Genomic DNA, 26,169 nt, shown 5'->3' on the forward strand with positions numbered 1-26,169 from the left:
TGTCCTTATACGATTTTTATTGTTTTCTAATAGAGTAACATGGAGAAAACAACTAGTTAAAATGCTGCAGTCAGTGTAGAACTAACTGGTTACAAGATAATGACCTACAACAGGGAATGCCAAGACACCGTTAACAAAAAGAAAGAATACAAAAAAAATCAGATTGTTTCAAACCATTTTTCTGGTAACGACATTACAACAAGTTAATAATATGTCATATCTTAAAAAAGATTATTCTGACAAACGGGTTATTATTTCTCTGTCTTTCACTATACCTCACAGTTTGAGATTCAAAGTGACCAACCAATTTATGATGAAAAATCCTCGGCACAACATCAGCACAGACCAACAGTTTCAAATGAAAAAAGAACATGCATTTAAATCTGAAAAGTTCTCAATTTTCAATATACAATGAGGTCAAAGGCTGCGCCAGCACTGAAATTCAACCCTCATCTCAAACATCAACATGACCACCTGAAAACATTGTTAAAAATCTAATAAAAACAGGCCAGAAAAAAACAAAATGAACTTTTATTTCCCCTCCTCGGTCGCTAAGACGATGGACGTCGTCATAACGATGTCATAGAGGAGGGAACAGTGGTGGAGCTACTGAGCGCTAGATGATGGACCTGGGAGTTCTGACGCTAGATGATGGACCTGGGAGTTCTGACGCTAGATGATGGACCTGGGAGTTCTGACGCTAGATGATGGACCTGGGAGTTCTGACGCTAGATGATGGACCTGGGAGTTCTGACGCTAGATGATGGACCTGGGAGTTCTGACGCTAGATGATGGACCTGGGAGTTCTGACGCTAGATGATGGACCTGGGAGTTCTGACGCTAGATGATGGACCTGGGAGTTCTGACGCTAGATGATGGACCTGGGAGTTCTGACGCTAGATGATGGACCTGGGAGTTCTGACGCTAGATGATGGACCTGGGAGTTCTGACGCTAGAATGGGAATAGATTCCAATAATGTCTGACCATAGAGTCCTGGTTGAGTTCTGTCGGAGCGGAGAGGACTGAAGGCTCAGAGTTAGGCAGTGCACTACGGAGGTGGATGAGGAAGAGTTGATTATTCTTAACCATGGGTAGTGTCGTCCTCCACAAAGTCTTTCGCCTGCTCTGCCGAGATCACGTCAATGTGACTCACCTGGAAACACACACACAGTGAGTAACCAATGCTTGTGTCTGAGTTCTACTGAGACAACCATCTTATGAAACATACTTTTCACGTCTCTGAATGCCAGAGGTTGTTAAACTAGTCTAAAACTAGCCAGTGAGTGAGTAGCCAGTACCCACACATTCATACTGATGTGGACCAACGTATAAACGTTTAAGTAACTTCACCTTGTTTCTGAACTTGACTCCGTAGAACTTGTCAGCTGACTCCAGAAGCTCAGGTCTGAAAGTAGTGGTGATAAACTGGGCATGGCCCGCCAGCTCTACAATCATATCTGGAACACACAGGTAAGGATAAGAGATTTATAGATATGTTATAATGCTTACATTTCTTCATGCTTGCTTGAAGGATTGTTGTTGCCTGACGACTCAAACTGAATTCTTCCACTGCTCTATATACTTCCGTTTGTGACTGCCATCATTGAAGCAGTTTGTGGGGACGTCAAAATGATGGGTGTTGTACAAAACAAAGTCAACAGTTATTGGATCATTTCTAACCAATCAAGAGTATTTTCAAATTGCTGCTTTGCTTAAGTGTGTTCGTGCTCTGGCCCAAACCATCCGTTTCTGGGACCAATCACAACATGTTAGAGTTCTAGAAATCGTTGGGGAGGTACTCAGATCCGGACTCATTGTGGAGAATAAACTAACGTCTATGGGCGTAGTGTTTGGCCAGAGCAAGGAGTTCGGGCAGCCATGCAAGGGTTGTAGATGGCCGAACATTGAAAATCAAGACAGAAAGGCTAGCTGTAAATTCAACAGACTTATTAAAGTCAGAACATTTATTTTACAGATACATTTGTCATTCATCAGACACTCCAGAGTGACTTACAGGAGCAATTAGGGTTAAGTGCTTTGCTCAAGGGCCGATCAACCGACTTGGCTCGGGGATTTAAAACAGCGACCTTTCAGTTACTGGCCCAACGCTCTTAACTGCTAAGCTACCTGCCACCCATTGAAAATCAAGACAGAAAGGCTAGCTGTAAATTCAACACACTTATTACATCTCTTCTTATCCAAGGGAGGCAGTCTGTGAGTGGTTGTGTTGTATAAAATATGCTGTATTTATTTGCTATGAGTGGTGTTATTACCCGAGACAGCCTTCCTGTGCTGTGCGTCCAGGGCCTGGTCGATCTCATCAAACAGGTAGAAAGGAGCGGGGTCACACTTCTGGATGGCGAAGATGAGGGCCAGGGCCACCAGGGACTTCTGACCTCCAGAGAGCTGCTGCATCTCCCTCATCTCCCCCTGCTTCCCCGTGAACGACACCTGGAGGGGGAAAGACCAGAGAAACACATGTGGAATATTATTGAAAAGGATATACACATACAGTGCCTTCAGAAAGTATTCACGCCCCTTGACTTTTCCCACATTTTGTTGTGTTACAGCCTGAATTTAAAATGGATTAAATAGAGATTTTGTATCACTGGGCTACACAAAATACACCATAATGTCAAAGTGGAATTGTGTTTTTTTTTTTTTATAATAAAAAATGAAAAGCTGAAATGTCTTGAATCAGTAAGTATTCAACCCCTTTGTTATGGCAAGCCTGAACATGTTAAGGAGTAAACATTTGCTTAACAAGTAAGTTGCATGGACTCACTATGTGTGTGCAATAATAGTGTTTAACATAAATGACTACCTCATCTCTGTACCCGACACATACAATTATCTGCAAAGTCCCTCAGTCGAGCAGTGAAATTCAAACACAGAGTCAACCACAAATACCTCGTAAAGGGCACCCATTGGTAAAAATGTATCCCTTTGAGCTTGGTTAAGTTATTAATGACACTATTGATGGTGTATAAATACACCCAGTCACTACAAAGATACAGGCGTCCTTCCTAACTCAGTTGTCAGAGAGGAAGGAAACCATGAGGCCAATGGTGACCTTAAAACAGTTACAGAGTTTAATGGCTGTGATAGAAAACTGAGGATGGATCAACAATATTGTAGTTACTCCACAATACTAATCTAAGTCAAAATAAGCATGTAAGAATACATTTTAAAAAATGTTTGCAATAAGGCACTAAAGTAAAAAATGTTTGCAATAAGGCACTAAAGTAAAAAATGTGGCAAAGAAATGAACTTTGTCCTGAATACAAAGCGTTATGTTTGGGGCAAATCCAACAACACAACACAACTCTTCATATTTTCAAGCATAGTGGTGGCTGCATCATGTAATGGGTATGCTTGTCGTCGGCAACGACTAGGGAGTTTAGGATAAAAAATAAATGGAATGGAGCTAGAGGAAAACCTGGTTCAGTCTGCTTTCCAAAAGACAGAGACAAATTAACCTTTCAGCAGGACAATAATCTAAAAACACAAGGCCAAATATACACTGGAGTTGCTTACCAAGACTAATACTGTTTTTACTTAAATTGGCTTGAAAATCTATTGCAAAACTTGAAAATGGCTGTCTAGCAATGACCAACATCCACCTTGACAGAGCTTGAAGAATTTGTAAAATAATAATGGGCAAATATTGTACAATCCAGGTGTGCAAAGCTCTTAGACTTACCCAGAAAGACTCACAGCTGTAATCGCTGCCAAAGATGATTGTAACATTGACTCAGGGGTGTGAATACTTATTTACATGAGATATTTCTGTATAAAATGTTCTATAAATTAGTTGTTTTAAAAAAATCTGAAAACATGTTTTCACTGTCCTTATGGGGCATGTGTGTAGATGGGTGATATGCATTTGAATGTTTATCTATTTTGAATTCAGGACGTAACAGCAAAATGTGGGTATGAATACTTTCTACATACACATTGACATATCGAATTTCATGACTTTTAACCAAATCTCCATGACCAACAATTGGTGTCGTCACTGTGTACGTATAACAAATAAGTGTAATGTGGTATCGACACTGGGAGACTTCTCTTTGATTAGAGCAGTGTAAAATTGGGAGAAAAAATACCTCATATATGCTATTCAGAGTACATATGACATTTACACTATTTATCACAAATATCTCTAGTGGTTCTCGGGTTCACTGTCAAAACACACACACACACACCTGTCCACAAAGAATCTTACCCTGATGCCGACTCCGGTGAACTGGTCTACAGAGGGCACACTGCTCTGAGAGCCTGAGCCCTTCTCGCTGTCGGTGCCCCCCTCCCCCTCGTCCTGGGACTGACCCCCCTCCGTGTCACCCTTTTTCATCACCAGAGTGGCCTTGCCCCCTGGAACCAGCTTCTGGAACACCTCACTGAAGTTCTTAGACACCTGAGGAGAGGAAAGATGGAATTTGTCATGATATGGTAAGTCATAGTTTTTTTTTTAAATGTACATTTTACCACCCTTTTCATAGTATCCAATTGTTAGTAGTTACTATCTTGTCTACAACTCCCGTACGGACTCGGGAGAGGCGAAGGTCGAAAGCCATGCGTCCTCCGAAACATAACCCAACCAAGCCGCACTGCTTCTTAATAACACAGCGCGCATCCAACCCGGAAGCCAGCCGCACCAATGTGTCGGAGGAAACACCGTGCACCCACCACAGGAGTCGCTAGTGCGTGATGAGACAAGGATATCCCTACCGGCCAAACCCTCCCTAACCCGGACGACGCTAGGCCAATTGTGCATTGCCCCACGGACCTCCCGGTCGCGGCTACGACAGAGCCTGGGCTCGAACCCAGAGTCTCTGGTGGCCTTAGACCACTGCACCACCCGGGAGGCCCTGGTTAGTCACTTTGGAACAGAGATTATTACTGTAAAATGAAAAGGGCTTGTAAGTAAAAACTACTATTATCAATCCAGCAATGTGAATGTGCTTGATTGAACTCATGCTGACAGAACTCAACAACCATGTCCTTCATTTGGAGTCTTGAGTTTCATATGGTTAAATCATGAACATTTGTGTTGAAGGTTAAGGACTTATTCGGGGGTTGACTACTCTGATTGAGACCTTGCTCAGGGGTACAGAAGGCATCACAGTCTATCTGTTAGAGATGTAAATCAGGTTGAAAGCGTACCAATTTGAGAGTCGATTGAGGTTTTGATTCAAGGGTTGAAGCGCACCAGTCACCTAATGAAGGGGTACTTGCCCAGTGAGGACAACGTACCTGTTTGAATGTGAGCTGGATGGCCTCGTACTTCCTGAGCTCCAGCACGTTCATGAGCTCCATGATGGACTTGTGTCCTCGCTCCAGCTCGTCCTGACGCTTGATCAGCTTCTCCTTCTGCTCAGAGAAGTTGACAAACTGGTCCAGGGCCTTCTTGTTCACGTGGCTGTACTTCTTCAGCTCTGTGTTGCACTGCTCTAGCTTACGGAACAGCTACAGAGGGAGGGAGAGGAAGAGAGAGAGAGAGTTAGGGTAACATTAAACATGTCTTGTTCACGTGGCTGTACTTCTTCAGCTCTGTGTTGCACTGCTCTAGCTTACGGAACAGCTACAGAGGGAGGGAGAGGAAGAGAGAGAGAGAGTTAGGGTAACATTAAACATGTCTTGTTCTCGTGGCCGTACTTCTTCAGCTCTGTGTTGCACTGCTTCAGCTTACAGAACAACTTGTGGAGAGGAACATTTGGATGAAGAGACGAGGTAACGCGTTACTACGCATGCTGTATTGTAGACATACACGATTCAGGCGAAAAGCTCGATGGCAAAGTGCCAAAGAGGATATTTCTAATCATCATCTCTTGAGTATGAAGAGGAGTTGAAATAACCATAATCCCAACTCTGACACGTATCCCTTCAAAACACTCAAAACTATTAATAATCTTCAGTTTCTATGTCAAGTCAAGAGACCTATCAAAAAGAGAGGCTGTATAAGAGGTAGACTATCATCCTTTGGCTTCATCCACTTCTAGAATCCACTATCGGACCTGGCCAGCTAATCAAAACTCAATGTCTTGGGGAGAAAGATTAAGGAAGCTAACGCTCATCCTCACGAAGTATGGGATATTTCTAGTCTGGTCAAGGAGACACACACTTATGAGAGATGAGCCAGCAGCCCACTCGACACACACCAAGGTGCCCAGGGATGTCTGGCGGCAGGAGCCGGCTAACTAGATGTCTGAGTCACAGTGAGGTGGCTGCTGCTGCTTTCATAAGTGTGAGAGTGAGTGGGCGGTGTCTCAGCCGTGTGTATGTGACCAGGCCCTGGCCCCTCGGTCGAGGCTTGAGGAGGCTCTCTGAGATTATTGTCGTCGTGACTGTTTGGCTTTGGCTGCTAATCAAAGTCCTGAAAGTTAAAAACAGGACAGGGAGTCCAGAGAGAGAGAGTTTGTTTACCTATAGAATGTGTGTTCAGAGTATGTGTGCAGGTTTATCCCTAGGGAGTGTGTGTGTATACTCCTAGAGAGAGAGAGTGCGTGTGTGTGTGTGTTTATTCCGAGAGAGAGAATTCACCTGTTTGAGTGTGAGGGTCTGGTACTTCTCGAAGGCCTCCTGGGGTAAGGACCCCAGCTCCCTGATCTTCTTCATGCACTCCTCTTTCTTCTTCAGCAGCATGCCCTGTAGTAGGAGTAGCAACAGTAGCATTATGGCTTTAGTAGTAGTACTTTATTATCACACAGCGTCAGCAATGATCAGAGACACAAGGCGCAATAACAGGTGTTACCTATCAGGTATTTTAAACTATTCTAATATCTGCTTATCAAATGTCTACTACTGTCATCTTTCAACATAAATGGTCAAGTCTTATGTTGAATGTATTTTTAGTCGTGTGTATGGACCGCAGGAAGATTAGCGGTCGTCATGGGGTCAGTCAATGGGCATCCTAATAAGGTACAGTAAGTAGCCTTGGTTTGTGCGAGCCAGAACGGCTCATAGGAGCAGGAGCCCATCTCCTGTTTCTGTACACTGACTGGGCAGGATGCTAGTCCATTGCAGGGCCTTACCCCCAATCTATCCAAAATAATGGAAACACTGAACTCTAATATAGCTGACGATTCAAAAGGCGGACCTGTCGGTTGGTCATCTTCTCCAACTCCTTGGTGTCATGGTTGATGGCGTCGTTCTGTTCCTTCTCTACGTTCTTCCAGCGGTCCATGCTCTTGGCGTGGTCCTTGACCTCAATCTCCGCCTTGTCGATCAGCACATCCAGGTCTGGGGGATGAACAGGGACAGTTGGCACTTTGAAGACTAACTATTGTACTTGAGTTGTACCTCTATTGATATTGAGGATTGTGTGTAGGTTTTCATCAATTCAGGTCAAATAACGTACTACTGTTCAAGAGAGACCAATACAATACTTCCTGTGAGCTCCATTATATTGCTAATGCCTGTGTGTGTGTGAGACCTACCCTCGGAGCGTGCCAGTGTATCTTTGATGCGTTTGTTGATTCCCTCCAGCTCTGAGGAGGTGGCTGTGAGCATGGTGCCTCCCTCAGTCTCTCTCAGCTCATTCAACTCCTACAGGATCACATGGAGAAAGAAGTTAATAAGGAGTAATAAACACATTCACAAGCGCTTCCCTATGTCCCTCTCAGCTCATACATCTCCTACAGCAGTGGTATTCAAAGTCGGGAACAAAAAAATAAACAGTACAGAATATTATAAGGGACAACATACAAACGTTTTTGAGAAAGATATTTAGAAAAATGACATTTTATTGAGTATTTATTTAATGGTTTCTTTTCATTTTGATAACAGATTAAAATGTAAATGAATTGAAGGTTATTTGTTGATGTAAAAAAGTTAATGCTGCAATTTTAAGGTTGTGTCAATATGTGGGGGTGGGGTCACGAGACATTGTGAAATAAATTCTGTCTGAATTTTTTTTAAAGATTAAATTAAAAAATAATAATAATAAAAATGTCACTATTGTGATATTGTAGAATTCTACCTGTTCTAGGTTCCCATCTAGACATTCTGGAACCGGACCGGTTCTAGTTTCTGTTTGGAAAAATCTGGAACAGTACCTCTACTGTGGAACCGGACTTGTTCTAGGTTTAGTTTTGCACATTGTGTAACACCATACCTGTTCTACTTGGTCGAGGCGTTTCCGTAGGTTCTCATTGAGGTACGTCTCCACCCTGGTCATGATCCCCTCCAGCTTGATCCTCTCATTCAGCAGCTGCCTGTTGTCCTACACACAAAGATAACATGATGAATTGCTCCTTTCATACAACAATAGGTCACACACAAACACAACAATCATGTTTGTTGTTCAACATTCATGTCCTCATCTTTCATAACAAAATACAGAACACATTTCAGAGAGACTCCCTCTGTTTGTAATAGAATAGATGAGAGAAATAGAGCGTACCCCCCCCCCCAAACAAAGGAGCCTTCATAAGAAAGAAAGAGAAATGAATTTAGAGAAAAAAATGATGAAAAGAACTGCAGGCGGGGAGAGAAAGAGAGAGGAGACTGAGGGTCACAGCCCGTCTACCTACTCCTGTACAGAACATGAGTCTATTTCTATAATCGGGGACAATTGCATAACGTTTGCAGATAGAGCGGCTGAGGTGGCTACTGAGGTGGTCATTGTGAGCAGCTGGTAGTGTGTCTGTGTGGTTGGCTGTGAATGCAGTGCCCACACCACCGCAGCTAGCTAGCGCTCAACTCATCGAGGACACTTAAAAATCGACTGTGAGTCGGAGGGTGTTTGTGTGTTTTTGTATCAAAAAGGCAAAGACAAAGCTGTTAACAATCCATCTATGATATAACAACGGAAGGAACAAGACAGTGAAATTATCATAAGCCATCATTTTCTTCTATCATCAGGGACAGGGTGATAAATTAGAATCAAGTGAACTTTCGGTATTCATTCAATCACTGTCTGTATTCTTGATAATATCCTCAAACTTCCTCAACCAGGTAATACATCATTCGGGGCAGAAGATACATACCCCGTACAGGCCAAATTACAAGAAGATACATACCCCATACAGGCCAAATTACAAGAAGATACATACCCCGTACAGGCCAAATTACAAGAAGATACATACCCCGTACAGGCCAAATTACAAGAAGATACATACCCCGTACAGGCCTAATTACAAGAAGATACTCTGATATTACACAGGTTCCCTCGTATATATGTAACCCGTACTTAAATGAGGAGCTGTCTGCAAAAGTTAAGAAAGTGATTGTGTTTAGGCTAAGTGTTTAGCCTAATGAGGTTTAAAAATCCCCTAAATTGACGGTAGGCTGTCATTGTAAAAAATCATTTGTTGTTAACTGACTTGCCTAGTTATATAAAGGTTAAAAAAATACAAAAAAATAATAATTAATTGAAGTCCTATATAATTTGCTCCAGATGTGTTTTTGAGTACAGTATACTGCCATACAAGTGTATAGTGAATCCCATTCCCATATCTTCAAAACAATGACCTGAGAGTGCCACTGAACTATAGAGGCATAAGTTTATTAAGTACGGTTTATAAATTATATTCATCCATCCTCAACAAAAGGCTTTTGACCTTTTTGGAGGATAAAAACATTCTGGTGGAAGAACAAAACAAAAGTCCACCGCCTGTATAGATCATATCTTCTCGGTCTGTACAATAATCAGAAATAGATTACACGAAGAGAAGCCTACTTTTGCATGTTTCATTGATTTCCAGAAAGCTTTTGATTTTGTATTGTCTAGTTAAATAAAAGGTTTAAATTAAATAGAATTAAAACATTGATTTTGTAAATAGGGATCTTTTAGCCTATAGTTTGTTAAAGACGGGTTGATGGGAAATGTTATCGTACAGATTGGTTTCCCACACCCTTGGATGTAAAACAAGGAGACGCCTAAATTAAGGGAGACATAGATATGATTAAAAAACAACTGTTGATGCAATTTGGGGAAAGAAATGGGTGGAGATTAATCATAAACCCAAATTGAAAACCTTTTGTTTGATTAAGGGTGAATTTGTGTGTGAGAGATATATTATGTATAACCTACCTAAAAGCAAGAGATCGTTATGTGCACAGGTAAGATCAGCAATATTGCCTCTGCGTATTGAAACAGGTCGGTATTGTGGTGAAATGGAAGAGGAAAGACTATGTAACTATTATGACCTCGAAGAAATGGACAATTAAAACTAATTTTATCCTCTATTGCCCTTACTACCATGATATACGCTTGCTCTTATTCCAGAAAGCACACCAGATATACCCTGGCATTATGTGGCTGAGCGATGAGGAGAAACACATTTTTTTGGTCCATTGCGTATTTCCATTTGCGGAAAATTTAGATAAAGCCTGGAGTAAAAGAAAAGGGCTACCTATAATTACATTGTAAAAATATTGACCTTATATGTGGTAAATTGTACGTGTGTGTATATAGATTGTGTAGAGGCTCGTCTCCCATATGAATCTTCTATGTGGTAAATTGTATGTGTGTATATAGATTGTGTAGAGGCTCGTCTCCCATATGAATCTTCTGTGGTAAATTGTATGTGTGTATATAGATTGTGTAGAGGCTTGTCTCCCATATGAATCTTCTCTTTGTGCCAGACTGGGTTTAAATGCCTTCTGTTTAATATGTATTTATTTATCTGTATATGCATGTATGATTTTACTGCTCTAGGAATATAATTACTGTTTGGATAACCTTATTTACTATTATGTATTGATTGAACTTGTTTCACTCTTTATGCGATGCGTAATGCAGAGAACGGAAGAAGAATGATCATTACAATAATTCACTGTGGTATTGCAATGTTTGTTTGTGTCAATTAATTCACAAGGGATGTGTTGCCAATTCGTGATGACAAAAATAAAAATGTAATTCATTCATTCTAGATATAATCTGTGCCCCATTTAAACGTGTAATGTTTACATGTTGGAGTGGTCTGATTTCGACGTCAAGGTCTTAACAGTAGGTAAAACCATCCAGCTATCCAGAAAGTCAAACACCACATACAACCATACATCCACACACAGTGCCCCGTTTAAACTTGTTCCCCCTGTAGTCTCCTTACCTGCTGCAGCTGTCTGATCTCGTCGTTGAGGTCATCCACACGTCTCTGGTCCTCCAGACTGAGCTGAGAGAGCAGGTCTGTCCCCAGCTCAGCCTTCAGAGACTCCCTGGTGGACTCCATGGCATGGAGACTGGCCTCTAGAGACTGCAGTGAACGTTGCTGTGAGGAGAGAACAAAGGAGAGATAGTTGAAGAGAGGAAGAGTTACAGGGTAGACTCCATGGAATGGAGACTGGCCTCTAGAGACTGGAGAGAGAGATGCTGTGAGGAGAAATTACTTTATCAATGCCCAAAAGATGACATTTGGTTTGCAAGCAGCAGGCACAGTTTATGCTAGAACAGTGCAGCAATGTGTTCATGTGTTCAACTGGTGGACAATCATAAAGTTAGCTATATAACTGTAGGCTACCTTAGGCATGAATGCCTTCTCAGACTGCTGCATTTTCTCAAATGTAAAAAGGCGGGGTGCTTGTCATGGCAGCATAATACTGACATTTGTAGGGTATAAAAATATACCCCTCTTATCATCCTCCTGGATGTGTACGGTACTTTTCTGAATCTCAAAACAATCTGACATTTTTTGCCATAACGCTGAACTGGATCACGGTCTGATTCAGTCAACTACGGCTACATTTTATTCATCATTCCCTTGAATAGGGCCCGATAGAAATCAAGAGACACATTGAAGTCCAAATCAACCTAACCTTCGGCATGAACGTCTTCTCGGACTGCTGCCTCTTCTCCTTGAGCATCTTCATCTCAGACAGGATGGAGTCTCTGGAGGCCTTGAACTTCCTCTGCTGGGTCTCAATCTGTTGCATCTGGTTCATCAGCTGGTCGATCTCATTGTTGATACGTGATGAAGGGTTAAGGAACATACTTTATAAACAAGTAGGACCTATAGATCTCATTGTTGATACATACAGGGGAGGGTTAAGGAACATACTTTATAAACAAGTAGGACCTATAGATCTCATTGTTGATACATACAGGGGAGGGTTAAGGAACATACTTTATAAACAAGTAGGACCTATAGATCTCATTGTTGATACATACAGGGGAGGGTTAAGGAACATACTTTATAAACAAGTAGGACCTATAGATCTCATTGTTGATACATACAGGGGAGGGTTAAGGAACATACTTTATAAACAAGTAGGACCTATAGATCTCATTGTTGATACATACAGGGGAGGGTTAAGGAACATACTTTATAAACAAGTAGGACCTATATAACCTATAGATCTCATTGTTGTTATATACAGGGGAGGGTTAAGGAACATACTTCATACATGATGGATATCATTGTTCAATTGATTGATTGGTTTTTATAACACTTTTGGAGAGGCTCAAAGCATGTAACATTGTACTGGTTAAACTCAAATCATCCAAGACTAGATCTTTCGTTTTCCATACAATTGAAGTGGACATCAGCAATTTAAACAATAAAAAATTGGACTCCTTGCCCGTTTGGGTTAAAAGCTGAGGGACAGGGCTGGAGAAATGTAACCGCTCTCAAATGCATAGGACTGACCGTCCATGATATCACAATTATAGTTTTAACCATGTTTTGAGTCTATATAGTGTTTGTTTACATTTACTTTGTTTACAAACATTGGCATATTTTTGGGGGGTATGACAGGTGAACTAAGCTCATCAGTCATTTCTAAATTTGATTCAATGGGTCCATATCATAAAAGTAAAAAAAAGATCTAGCAATGACAGATTGCCCCTTTAAAGACCGATTTAAAATAAAACAGACAGGCATCTCCCTAAATGGCAAGCTTACCTAAGGGCCAGAGGTGGTGTAGATGAAAAAATATATCTATATAAATAAACATCCTTTTAAAATCATTGATTGAACCTCTGACTCACTGCTGGGGGCTTACAGGAGTGATGCCATGTCAACAATCAACTCAAGACACGGCGTGGTGTTTCCTGCTACCAGTGACTCACAGAGAAAGAGGTCTGAGGGCAATGCTCTTGCTCTCCCTCTTTCTCTCACACTCTAGCTAATCCTCTTTGGCTCGCCATCACACACTCATATTATACATGTAATCCTACAACATCCACCTACACACACCTCCTCCCTCCTGCTGGGTTCAAGACACAACCTGGAGGCATGAAATACCCTCCAACCAGCCAATCACACACAACCTCCTGAGAACCAGGGAGAGGAAAACATGAGACACTCCATTACCTGCTTAATCCCCATGTTTTACAACTAAATGACATGAATCACCACACACACTATCCCACCCATTTCAATACGAAACCCGTTCATCTTTTACACATTAAATCTCCTCCAACTTAGCGCGAGAGAGATGACAACACACCATCACCTACTGAGCCCCTGTATTTAGGACTAAAATGGCATATTGGTATCTCTGGTGTCTGACTCACTTCAGGTCCACTGTAGGGTAGGGAGTGGAGTTAGTGTACGACAAGCTAGACTGAGACAAGACCATGGTAAATGGGTCAAATCACAAATCAATACATGCCTGTATTCCTGACTAATCAGAAACATAAACAGTGCCTATAAAATCCCCGATGCGGAAAACGCAGACAGAATCATGGAATCCAGGTATTAAAACGGAATTCAACAATACATATTTTTAAACGCATTGAACTTAGTAGGGAATCAACTAAATGTATTGAATATTAATTTGCCAAAGTTTATCATAATAAATTAACAGAATGCATTAGTTATTCGTATTTTCCTAAAACTGCGCGTCTACCACCTTGTTGTAGCCATTCGAGATGATGCTAATGAAAAGTCTTGTTAGATGGAAAGGGCTTTCCCGAAAACCTTTCCATTTAAATGTTAACTACAAAGTAGCCTATGCTTACCTGGCAGAATATGGTTATTTGCATCAGTATGTGTTTTGCAATCTCTACTGTCACATGCACTACAAAAACACAAATTAACTATATTCTATGTACATACTACCTCAACTAACTGGTGCCCCTGCACATTGACTCTATACGGGCATCCCCTGTATATATATATATTTTTTTTTACTTCTTAAAGCGTTGTTGGTTAGGGGCTCGTAAGTAAGCATTTCACTGTAAGGTGTACACCTGCTGTATTCGGCGCATGTGACTAATACAATTTGATTTGATTTAAACAGCAGCCAAGTGCTTGGTGTGCACTAGAATGAAAAGGGTGACTACATCCAAAAATACACATTTCCAATTAAGTTGTTTTTCCTTTTTAAGTGTGATTTTGAGAACGAAAACCTGAAGAAACAGGGGAAAACAGAATGGAGAAAACAGAATTTGGGGAGAAACAAAGCGGATATTAGACAAAAACATCTCATTTTATAAGGCCCTACAAAAAAATCAGTTTGGGTCTTTAATTTAGAGGACTAGGAAGATCTGTATGAATGAATGAACCAACAAACTAACAATGGAGTTAAAAGATATGTTCGATGTTCCTGCGGAGGTTCTCGTTGAGTTTGGCCTCCAGCTCTCCCAGCTCCTCCTCAGCCTTCCTCATGTCCTTCTGCAGCTCCAGACGTGACTTCCTGGTGTCATAGTAACCCCCTGTCAGTGCTCCGCGGTGGGACACCTGGTCACCTGAGAGACAGTAACAAAACAAAAAAAATAACCAAAAATATATAGAAATAACAAAATCACACACCAGATTTTTTATTTTTTAAATTACAATTAACTAAATAACTAAACTGTCCCACAGCACACTAACTGGTATGGTACTGTGCTGGTCACCTCTGCAGCAGAAAAACACCCATGATCTCAACTCACAAACACAACAACAAAAACCGAAACACTTCAAAATCTACACCAAGAAACATCTAGTTACTTGAACATAGACTGTAAAAGGCAGACCAGAATTGCTGTAATTTACATTAATTGTCATCTTGATCACGTTAGTCGACACCTACCCTCCAGTGTTATACAGTCCATGGTGAATGCCCTGGCCAGCTGGGTGGACACTTCCATGCTACGACAGATCAGGGTCTTTCCAAACACGTGCTTGAAGGCCTTGTCAAACTGCTGGCTGTAGCGCAGCTTGCTGATCATGGGGATGGCATCCTAAAGGAGAGAGAGACGAAATATAGGTCAATTTAACGCTCTTTGACGAGCCTTGCTTGGTTACACTTTTAGGACGATTCCATTCAAGAATATTCCCTTACGTTGGTCTCAGGGTAGGCGGTGTCCCTGACATCCAGCTTGCTGAGGGGCAGGAATGTGACCTCTCCAGGCAGGTTCATCTTGTTGAACTCTGTCAGGATCTTGGTGCTCACCTCGTCTGTCTCCACTATGTGGTAAAACAACCTGGTCGGGAGGGGGACATGAAGGAGTATGAGCCAACAAGTTTGAGTAACAGTTACTTTTACATTGAGGAAACAAGCTTCTCTCTGGCCTTTCCACGATTCACTGTGTCCCCTCTCCGTCTCCTTCTCAAAACACCCCGGAGGTCAGAGAGGAACAAACTCAGATCTTCTCCTCCAATGTGTCCTCCAATCCAGGAGAAAAGAAACGACATAAGGAATACAAAAAAAATACTATTGAAAAAGAGCCCGTCACTCACCTGGTTCCCGCAGTGACCTCCACACAGGTGTAAAAGGCGGGCTCACACTCAAAGTTGTTCATGACGATGCCATGGTAACCGTTGATGACGTGCTGGTTGATCCCCTTTCTGCGGAAATGCTCCAGCACCTTGTTGATGCTGTCAATACCGTTCAGAATGGCCTAGTGTGGACAAAAACAGCAAGATTTACCTTAACTTTTCTGTACTTTTTAAATGCATATTTATCTGTGGCGTCATACAAGTGTCTTCATTAGGGATGGGCATTTTAAATGATTTCGAATAATATCCAGAAATGTTTTCAGATATTCGGACAGTTGAAATAGATGTTTTAAAGAAAGCACTTGTTTTGATCCCCACGTCCTTGTCTACAACTCAATTAATATTAAAACAGCCTACCTGTTGGTTGCTCATTGTAGCCTAATCCTCATAATTTAGCCAATTTAATTCCGTAATTCTAAGTCCATTTAGCATTGATTAGAAATCTCCCACTTCACTTGCTACACATGGAGCCTTTGATGGTAGTGAAGCTTTGATTGACCCACAATAAGCCACATGCGTGAAAAGTGTGTAGGCTACTGGCACCTCTTTATTTGTTTGTTATGGGGCCCAGTCATAAAAACGGCCAAACTGTTGTTTTATTCAAATGTCATGGTCTATCTTTGTATGTACTCTCGGAAGTAATTGAAAACGAACGTCCGTTTGGATATTTATAATAATAGTGCCCATCACTAGTCTACGTAGGTGAAAATAGTGATTTTCCACATTCTGTAGTCCAAAAGATAAGTACTCTCTGTGACGTCCCGGGTATAAGTCAGCTTCGACCGGACCACTCAAGCAAGTAAAGACGGCAATCACCAAGCTAACCACCTGGAATTTTAATAGAACGTCATTTTGAGGAGATTTTGATTGAAGAAAGGACTGATTAGAGTGTGACTGAAAAAGTAATAAGCAGCTGAGTCATAGACATACACTGTAGATTTCTAGGAGAGTGGGGAGAAAGGGGTGGGCTGATTCTTTGTTAGATTGTCTTTACCTCTACGCAATTTCTTTCCCTAATAATTGGTTGAGTCACAAAATCACTACCTCTCTCTCTTTCCCCAATAATGGAGTCACAAAGTGAATCTTCAGTGTTCAGGTGGGATTGCTTTCATCAGTGACTCATCGTTGCTAAAGCCGAGCCACCGACCATCGGTTGAGTAGGTAGTGCGACGGCGTGTGTGTGTAGCCTTCATTTCATGGTGTGGACTTAGTAATTCATCTGTAACACCAGGCCCATGACATGACTGGTAGTAAACAGTAAATGTGTGGAAATGAGTGTCCGTGTGAAGGTGTGTGTATTCTTTCTTCTTGGCCGTGGGGCAGGGAGTATATAAATGGATGGGTGTGTGTAAAGGTGTGACATTCGTAATCTATGATTGCCTCAGAAGATTTACCACAAGGCTAGTATGATCACGTGTAAAGGGGAAGGTGTGTGTCCTATCTAATCTGGCATTGATTCATAGATAAATGGAATTACCACACATGGTTTAGCATAAGGCTAGTAGGATGATATGGATTACACATACATTCATGTAGAGGTGAAGGTGGGTCTTCTATAATTAATATGACTCATAGGTCAATCTAACGCAATAGGGAAGAGGTTATTTTGACCTTACAGGTGGCAGTATGATGATATGCATGATATGACAATGCATGCTAAGGTGCGAGTGTGTGTGTGTGTGTGTTTCGTTGGGTAGGAGGTCACACTGACCTTGCCGGTGGCTGCTCTAAGGAGCTGTTGTTTCTTCTCCAGCTCCTCTCGTTTGGCTGCCAGGGCCTGCTGCTCAGCGTTCTCCTCCCGCCACAGATAGCTGTTGGAGGCACACAGACAAACACACTGCTAGTTTAATGCATTAACTTGTCATTCAGTCCAAAAGACATTGTACCAAATTATGCAGCCAGGGCAAATATTGTAGATGCTAATTTTGTTGAATCATTTCCAGGAAAATGCCTTAATTTTGAGAGCAGCTCTATTGTAAACATTAATGACCCATATGTCATATTCTATTCATCGTCTCTGGTCTTCTCCCTCCTCCTCACACAACTCAGTATCTCAAGGCCCTTCTCTACAGCACACAGTGCAAAGCACCAGGCAGCATCCATCTCACAGGGTTATAAATACCTCTCCATTGTTAAGGAGAGGAGAGGGGAAAGGTGTGCTGACATTCACAGCAGAGCAGACCAGTCTGGTAAGGAAATAAAGGTTGCCAGGCGGAAGCTGAATGTAAGTCTTAAGGGGAATAACCATCCAACCTTTAACACGGTGGAGATCGAGTCAGGGCTTATAGGCCTTCGTCTTGGATTCCAGACAAAGTAGATACATATTTTCTAAGTAAATAAAGATTTAAAGTGCAAACCCATGACTCAATGAGGAAAGAGTCAAAAATAAAATAAAAAAAGAGCAAACAAAGTTACGATTTATAAGATAGAATCAATATACAAAAGCGCAAATGATGACTCAACGAACATTGACGAAAAAGCAGTAAAGAAGAAAGAAAAGCGAGAAGACGAAGTGAAGATTTACAGGTTCAAATCAATATCTTTGCCTAACAGTGCAATGACTCAACCCAAGAAACATGATGGAGCAAAACAAATGATGAAGATATAGATCATGATCTTACTTTCTCTCGCTCTGCAGCTCGTCCTTCTTATTCTTGACTTCGTAGTATTTCTTGTCCAGCTCTTCCACCCTGGTCTTCACCTCATTCAGGTCCTGGTCCAGTTTCTACAGGGGAAAACAGACCAGTCAAATAGAAACTTGATCCCAAGAATTATAGAACAGAGTGAAATCTAGAACAGAATCAAACGTTCTATTTAAACAAAATCATTTGCACTATAATCAACCATAATAGTTCCAATTGAACTGTTAATGAGTCATGAGTTAGGTTCTATACACTATACTGTTCCAGGTTCTTCTCCTTGTTGGTCTCAGTGTCCTCCAGGTCTTTATGGATGGCAGCAATCTGCCTCTTCTTGTCATTGATGGCCTGGTCTAGGGACTTGAGTTCCTTCTTGATCCACTTGTCCCTCTCCTCTTTAGAAGTAAACTGGCTGCCACGGCCCTGCTTGGCGTACAGGTCTGTTCTCTCCTGGGTGGCCTGGGCCAGTCTGGGTGGAGCGAGGGATGACAGGAGGTGTTAAAAGGTACATAGGGAAGTTCAGAAAACAATTCCGAAGGGGAGCTTATTCCTTATTTAGTGGCCTACTACTAAGGTGCCATGTTGGACACTCTCCAGGCATTCACCAATGAGGATTACAAGAGAACCAACTTCATTCACTTTCTAGTGACTCAACATCAGGTGTCACTAACATTACATGGGGGGAAAATGAGTAAATATCCTTTTACTAATACATTAAAAAGTTGTTGCCTATTACAAACGATTCATTCATTGTTGAGCCTTGAGCAGTGTAGGGTTTTCCTACAGACCTGGCAATGCCCCTCTCCTCCCTCTCCTTCACAGTGTTGAACTTGGGCTCAGTCTCCTGCAGCTCCTTCTGCTTCTCCTCTATCTTCTCTAGCAGCTTCTGCCGCTCTTTCAGCAGACGTTTCTGGAGGAGGAATTCATTATTATTAAATAGAAACATAGTGACAACGGGTGACACTCAGAGGCATTTGAGGATACTCATACGTGTGTGGGGTCATCACTGAAATAAGTTCAAACGCCAGCAGATAATATTTTATCTACACACGTGATTACTCTAGATATGTCAACCATAAGGGAAAGGGGATACCTAGTCAGTTGCACAACAATGCATTCAACTGAAACGTGTCATCTTCATTTAACCCCTCTGAAGAAGAGAGGTGCCGGGAGCTGCCTTCATCGATGTCGTCACCGCCCGGGAGCTTCCTAAAGTCTGCTTTGATCCATATCACTCAAATAGGATCATGTGACTCCCAGCAGTCAGAAAGGCAGATGACGCAGGTACACCCACCCGCTTTCTCCCTACTTCCCTCTTCCTGCCCCCCCCCCCAACCATCCCAACAAAACAAAGCTAACAAGAAAGCTGTTGCAACATTCTCCCGGACAGGTGGGCCTAATCCAACCTCGCTGAGATGCTGCTGTCTAATCTGCAACACACACAGGGATTGGGGCCAGATCTCTTCCCTTGGGCCACTGCCCAGAATGAAGGGATGCAGGGAGAGAGAGAAAGAGAGGTTAAGACTAGCAGTAGGGGGAGAGAGATGGAGGTGTGTGGTGAATCAGTGACGCAGATGGAGAGGCTTCTGTCCTTACCCTCTGAGAAAAAGAAGGGGGGGAGGAGGGATGGATGGAGAAAAGAAGAGGTAGGGGGTGTTGGAGGTGTGGGGGGGGATCATCACTGACGCAGATGAAGAGGCTCCCGTTCGAGGATGGAGAGGTAGGTAAGTAGTAGGTAAGGATGGGGGGGGTCTCACACACACACATCTAAACCCACACACAGTGACGCAGATGAGGTTTCTGACCGCCCCGTTTCTTCGGTTCACTGTTGCCAACTACACACACCACTCTCTATCTCAAACACGCACACACTCACCCCGCCCTCCACCCCACCACTGTGCTCCCCTACCTTCTGTTCGCTGTTGCCGGCCAGCTCCTCCTGCAGGTCTTTGGATTTGAGCTCCAGCTTGGTCCTCTGTTTAATCTGCTCCTGTCTCTCTGAGCTCAGCTGCTCCTTCTCCTCCTTCATGGCACTGATCTTAGACTTCTTCTCACGCACCACACGCTCCGTCTCCTACAATGGGAGGAAGAGGAGAAGAGGCAATGAGAGGAATAATACGTAGACTAGATGGACACTGACTGTAGAGGAAATAGGAAAAAAGCTGGTTAGGTTTGCATACACAAGAGCCCTAAGATAGAAACCTATTTTTGTTTTACCCCCCTTTTCTCTTAAATTTTGTGATATCCAATTACAATCTTGTCTCATCGCTGCAACTCCCCAACGGGCTCGGGAGAGGCGAAGGTCTAGTCATGCATCCTCTTGAAACATGACCCGCCAAACCGCGCTTCTTAACACCAGCCCGCTTAACCCGCTTGTGTCGTGTGTCGGAGGAAACACCATTCAACTGATAACCAAAATCAGCCTGCAGGCGCCCGGCCCGCCACAAGGAGTCGCTAGAGCGCGATGAGCCCCCCCCCCGATCAAACCCTCCCCTAACCCAAACCCTCCCCTAGTCCTTTTCAGCACGGTTACAGGAACTGTGGTGGATGGATGCGTAACCATGCCAGCTCAGTACAGCTTGGCTCAGTAATGTGAAAAGCTGATCAGATCCATAAACACTCCAAGCCATTCTGTGCAAATACTGTATGCAGAATCACTTACCTCTACTTTGTCTCTGGCATCCTGCTGGGCATCTCTCAGATGTCTGGACTTGTCTCCACAGGTCTCTCTCTTGGAGGACAACTAAAAGAGGAAACAAAATTTAAAGAACAGTTAACTATGCAATCAAAAATATCAAATGCCATTTAAAAAAGGAAGAATTTGAAAGGTCAGACCACAAAAGCAAACCCCTACCAACTGAAAGTTACTTTTTGTTAGACATCCTGTGCCCATGATGAATACAATTTGATTTGACAGATATTTATTTCTCAACCCAAACTCCATAAACACATTTAGTTGATTTTAAAAAAATTATTGTTACCTCGTCCAGCTTGGCACGTGTCTCATTGAGCTCCTGGTTATAGATAGTGTACTCAAGAGCCCTCCTCATCTTGTCCCACTTCTGGTACTGAGCCAGCTCCTCCTTCTCATCCTCCAGGGTCTGGAGACGCTCCTCAATGTACTTCAGCAGCTCATTGATCTTCTCTCTCTTACCCTCTGGGGGAAACACAAAAACAGAGCACCAGTATGTTATTTAGGTCTACAGTTATATCTACAGCTGTGGTGGCCCAACCAAGGGCCATTTGTAATAGGAAAGGGAGATGCTTATTCTGGGAACTAAATTATATAGCCTTTCCTTGGAAAATGATTTGGAAATTGAAAGAGCAGCATTTATTTTGAAAGTTTGTGCGATACGTCTGAAAGTCGACTGTTTTTTCCCATAGACAACTGCACGCTTTGAATTTGTCTAAATCAAAACCAATCTTAGGTAGTGAGTCAGAATACCTCTGCTTAGATCTGGTGACTGAATGCATGTGAACAGAGTCTTAGATGGTGTCATCGTAGACATATAGAGAGACTTTGGTTCTTATACTGTACCTGTTTCCTTCATGAGGGAGATGGACTCCTCCTTGCGCTCGTCGTACACCCTGGTTCCTGCAACCTCACGCAGCAGCTTCAGACGCTGGGAATCTGGGGCTGTAGCCATCTGGTTAATCTGGATACATGATAAAGAAGGAAACACACATGAACGATACCCATGTATAACTTACGTATAAAGTGATCTGGATACAGGATAAAGAGAGGAAACATATGAAAGGTATCCTATGTATAAAGTTATATGGTTGATCTGGATACATGATGAATCAAATTTTATTTGTCACATGCGCCGAATACATCAGGTGTAGCCCTTACAGTGAAATGCTTACTTACAAGGCCTTAACCAACAATGCAGTTAAGAAAAATACCTAAAAAACAAGAAATAAAAGTAACAAATAATTCAAGAGCAGCAGTAAAATAACAATAGCGAGGCTATATACAGGGGGGTACCGGTACAGGAGTCAATGTGAGGGGGAACCGGTTAGTCGAGGTAATATGTACATGTAGGTAGAGTTAATAACAGAGTAGCAGCAGCATAAAGATGGGGGGCGCAAATAGTCTGGGTAGCCATTAGAGAGACAAAACATATTAAAGTTATCCTTTGTATAATTTACGTAGAAAGTTATATGGTTGTTCTGGACACAGATTACAAACAAGGGAAAACATGTTACTTAAGATATCATTGTATGAGACGTTGGGTTATATGAACAGATATATAGTCAGCACAGTGGTGCAAAGAAACATGTTTGCAGCAAATAACAAATGAATGTTGCACAACGGAGCCTGTTTAGAGCATATGTTCATAGTGCCGTCTTACCTTCCCCTGCTTGACGATGTAGTAGGGGTTACTACGGGAGAAACCAGCACTCTCCAAGAGGTTCATGACGTCATTTTTACTGGAACAAAATCAACATACGTGTATGCTGATTACATGATGGTTACATATTCAAACAGAGAGGCCATTTACGATCTTCGCTCAGTCACAACAGACACAACAGACGTCTAGTCAACAGACACTTACGTCACCATCTTCTTGTCTAAGAAGTACTGGTCCTTCTTGGCGCCGATGACACGGCGGAGGGATACCTCCTCTTTGTCGATCTGGAGGGAGAGTGAATTTATTGACCAACGAACGGAGAGATATCAAACTAAACATGACTGACTAAATAGTCAAAGGTGTCAATCGTGTTTGGTGAGAAACTTACCGGCAACCTGTTGTCAGAATTGTCAAATATAATCTCCACAAAAGCTGAGATGACACGAGGACCAGTTCCCTCCTGCAGTGACAGGGAATAACATTGTTATAACAGTGTTATGGGGTTAACAACAGACTGAGGATTGGACAGTAGTGGAGAGGGTAGTAAGGGCAGTAAGTTTTAAGTTCCTCGTCGTACACATCACGGACAAACTGAATTGGTCCACCCACACAGACAGTGTTGTGAAGAAGGCACAGTAGCGCCTCTTCAACCTCAGTAGACTGTAGAAATTCGGCTTGTCACCAAAAGCACTCACAAACTTTTACAGATGCACAATCGAGAGCATCTTGTCAGGCTGTATCACCGCCTGGTACGGCAACTGCTCCGCCCACAACCGTAAGGCTCTCCAGAGGGTAGTGAGGTCTGCACAACGCATCACCGGGGGCAAACTACCTGCCCTCCAGGACACCTACACCACCCGATGTCACAGGAAGGCCATAAAGATCATCAAGGACAACAACCACCCGAGCCACTGCCCGTTCACCCCGCTATCATCCAGAAGGCGAGGTCAGTACAGGTGCATCTAAGCAGGGACCGAGAGACTGAAAAACAGCTTCTATCTCAAGGCCATCAGACTGTTAAACAGCCACCACTAACATTGAGTGTCTGCAGCCAACATACTGACTCAACTCCAGCCACTTTAATAATGGAAATTGATGTAAAAAATTTTTTTATCACTAGCCACTTTAAACAATGCCACTTAATATAATGTTCACATACCCTACATTACATCATCTCATATGTATATACTGTACTCTATACCATCTACTGCATCTTGCCATCTTTATGTAATACATGTACAGCCACTTTAAACTATGCCACTTTTATGTTTACATACCCTACATTACTCATCTCATATGTATATACTGTACTCGATACCACCTACTGCATCTTGCCTATGCCGTTCTGTACCATCACTCATTCATATATCTTTATGTACATATTCTTTACCCCTTTACACTTGTATACTATAAGGTAGTAGTTGTGGAATTGTTAGGTTAGATTACTCGTTGGTTACTACTGCATTGTCGGAACTAGAAGCACAAGCATTTCGCTACACTCACATTAACATCTGCTAACCATGTGTATGTGACAAATAAATTTGATTTTGATTTGAACAACAGACTGAGGATTATATAATATCCATTAATGTTAGTATAACTTCCACTACTTACATGGAGCAAGGCCAGGCGCTGTTCGGGGCGAAGATGGCTGAATTCATCACTGAGCACAAACTGAATGGCTGAAAGAAAAACAAACATTTGTTTTTATTATATACAGAAAATAAATGCATCAACATTTTTTATATTCTTCTAATTTCATATGGACAGGGGAGCGCGCGCACATACCGTAGAAAAAGTTACTTTTTCCCGATCCATTTCTTCCCACTGTGAGAAAACAACATACAGGGAGGGAAATGTCAGTCAGTCAATCAATCAATGGATGGAAAGGCAGCAGCCCATCGTTTCCTCTACCTACATCGTGAGGTGTTGTTTATGACTAAAGATAGCTAGAGGTTTTGGGAGAGAGTAAACGTTGCAGAATCTCACCGATGACATTGGACTTTGGACTGAAAGGATCCACCACAGTCTGGTCCCTGTAACTTCGGAAACCCTGAATGATGACCTGAGAGGATAAGAAGGAAAGTGCAACTACTATCACAAATCTTAAATGATCCAAGCTGGCTAGTTACAGCACCATTGCATTGAATAAACGATTCAGACATTCACCAATAGTTTATCTTCACAGGATGTTGAAATTAGCTGCCAACAATTGCTAGCCAGCTTACTTCTTAGCTATGTCAAAAGGCAAACTAATGTTATGCAAGCTGGATGGGGCAGTATCTTCCGAGCTAGCTTAGCTAATAACAAACAACGTTATCTTAATAGCTAGCTAGCTAGCTAATGTGACTACTTTATGAATGGCTTGTCTTGATAGCTAACTGGCAAGATAGTTAACTTGTCTGCAGTAACTAGTTACGTTAGCTGGATTGAAGAGAGTTACCACATATTGCTAGCTACTATAACATTAGCTAGCGACTAGCATCACTACTACTAGTACCTCAGATAACTAGCCTACTGACAGACGTGATCCAGAATTGTTTGCAATACGGCACATGACAATTTTTGTAGATTACTTTTCTAAGTGCAGTATTGTAGACTAAATCTAGCTAGCTAGCTACGTGTAAATGTTCATTTGTTTACAATACTTCTTAGCTAAAGCTAGCTATCTGGCTAGGCCGCAAGCATCATTTTCAGAGAGCGGGTCGTCGACATGGAGCTCGCGCCGTTAGTTTACCTGTTTGATGTACATGGTCGCCTAATCAGGAACTTTCCTCAGAAAGCGAAACAAACTTCAATAAATACCCCTTCTCCTTCAATAAAGGGAAGGTGGGCCTTTAAAGTGATTATTGTGAATATTTGTTCAAAATGCATGTATCCAAGTTTGTTGAAATATCCTGGCGAAAGAGAAACAACAAGGAAAATGGCGTCACGAGCGGGATGAAATGGAACAGTCAATAATGAGAAAAGAGGGGGAGCATAGATATTTTGATTAGTGAATATTAGATACAATCCAAATATAACATGTTACTCGTTTACCCGTTAAAATATAGATATACTAAGGATATGTATGAATGTGAATTTGATTCATACAAGTACATACAACATATTTATTATTAGCATTCAGTTTTATCACATCCCCATTAGTTTTACTTGGTATGGTCCTCATGCGTGCGATTGTTGGGCGCCAAAGAGCTGACAGAGAAAGTATATTTTGGTACAGTATTTAAAACTGAAATACTGTATTTTGATAAACTGTATTTTATTCGCCAAACGAAGGACTGAGGGAGGGATATTTAAACACGAGAGAGACGAAACAGGTTACCCATTCTTATGCTTCTGTATCATTAATAAACTCATAGACTACATTTGTAGGAGTGCATGCATTTCAAAGTCAGTGGCCAGTGGAGTGTTCTAGTTTGGATATCTCTTTTTTAGGTCGCTGCAGGTGTCACTGTTGCCTAATGCTAATCTCTTGGCCTAGCCTACTACTGTATGGTTATGTATACATTATCCTAATT

At 42.1% G+C, this 26,169-nt stretch overlaps 1 protein-coding gene across 1 annotated transcript; it reads right to left on the reverse strand.

Annotated features, from left to right (window-relative positions):
• Window positions 1–25,576, reverse strand: smc3 (structural maintenance of chromosomes 3). Its single transcript, XM_052500853.1, has 30 exons — window positions 25,386–25,576; window positions 24,638–24,713; window positions 24,437–24,475; window positions 24,263–24,330; window positions 23,037–23,108; window positions 22,853–22,932; window positions 22,649–22,727; window positions 21,832–21,949; window positions 21,275–21,450; window positions 20,956–21,036; window positions 20,203–20,367; window positions 19,082–19,203; window positions 18,549–18,762; window positions 18,276–18,379; window positions 17,366–17,465; window positions 15,616–15,776; window positions 15,218–15,359; window positions 14,966–15,116; window positions 14,487–14,639; window positions 11,765–11,916; window positions 11,062–11,220; window positions 8,121–8,228; window positions 7,444–7,552; window positions 7,104–7,246; window positions 6,548–6,652; window positions 5,261–5,473; window positions 4,230–4,421; window positions 2,275–2,452; window positions 1,352–1,458; window positions 1–1,154 (listed from the first exon to the last, which is right to left on the reverse strand). Exons 1-30 carry the CDS (start codon window positions 25,398–25,400, stop codon window positions 1,083–1,085), a joined length of 3,654 nt encoding a protein of 1,217 aa, XP_052356813.1. The 5' UTR covers window positions 25,401–25,576; the 3' UTR covers window positions 1–1,082.
• Window positions 25,577–26,169: the final 593 nt, after the last annotated feature.

The sequence above is a fragment of the Oncorhynchus keta genome, unplaced genomic scaffold (assembly GCF_023373465.1).
Source record: "Oncorhynchus keta strain PuntledgeMale-10-30-2019 unplaced genomic scaffold, Oket_V2 Un_contig_1204_pilon_pilon, whole genome shotgun sequence".
In the NCBI taxonomy this organism is placed as follows: Eukaryota; Metazoa; Chordata; class Actinopteri; order Salmoniformes; family Salmonidae; genus Oncorhynchus; species Oncorhynchus keta.

What these genes read in the sequence shown, in the direction of transcription:
- smc3 (XM_052500853.1), bottom strand. An exon ending in TTAGACAAGAAGATGGTGAC is followed by an intron (nt 22,728 to 22,852) that starts GTAAGTGTCTGT and finishes ATTTTGTTCCAG; the next exon opens with TAAAAATGACGTCATGAACC. An exon ending in CCGCCTACCCTGAGACCAAC is followed by an intron (nt 15,117 to 15,217) that starts GTAAGGGAATAT and finishes TCTCTCCTTTAG; the next exon opens with GATGCCATCCCCATGATCAG.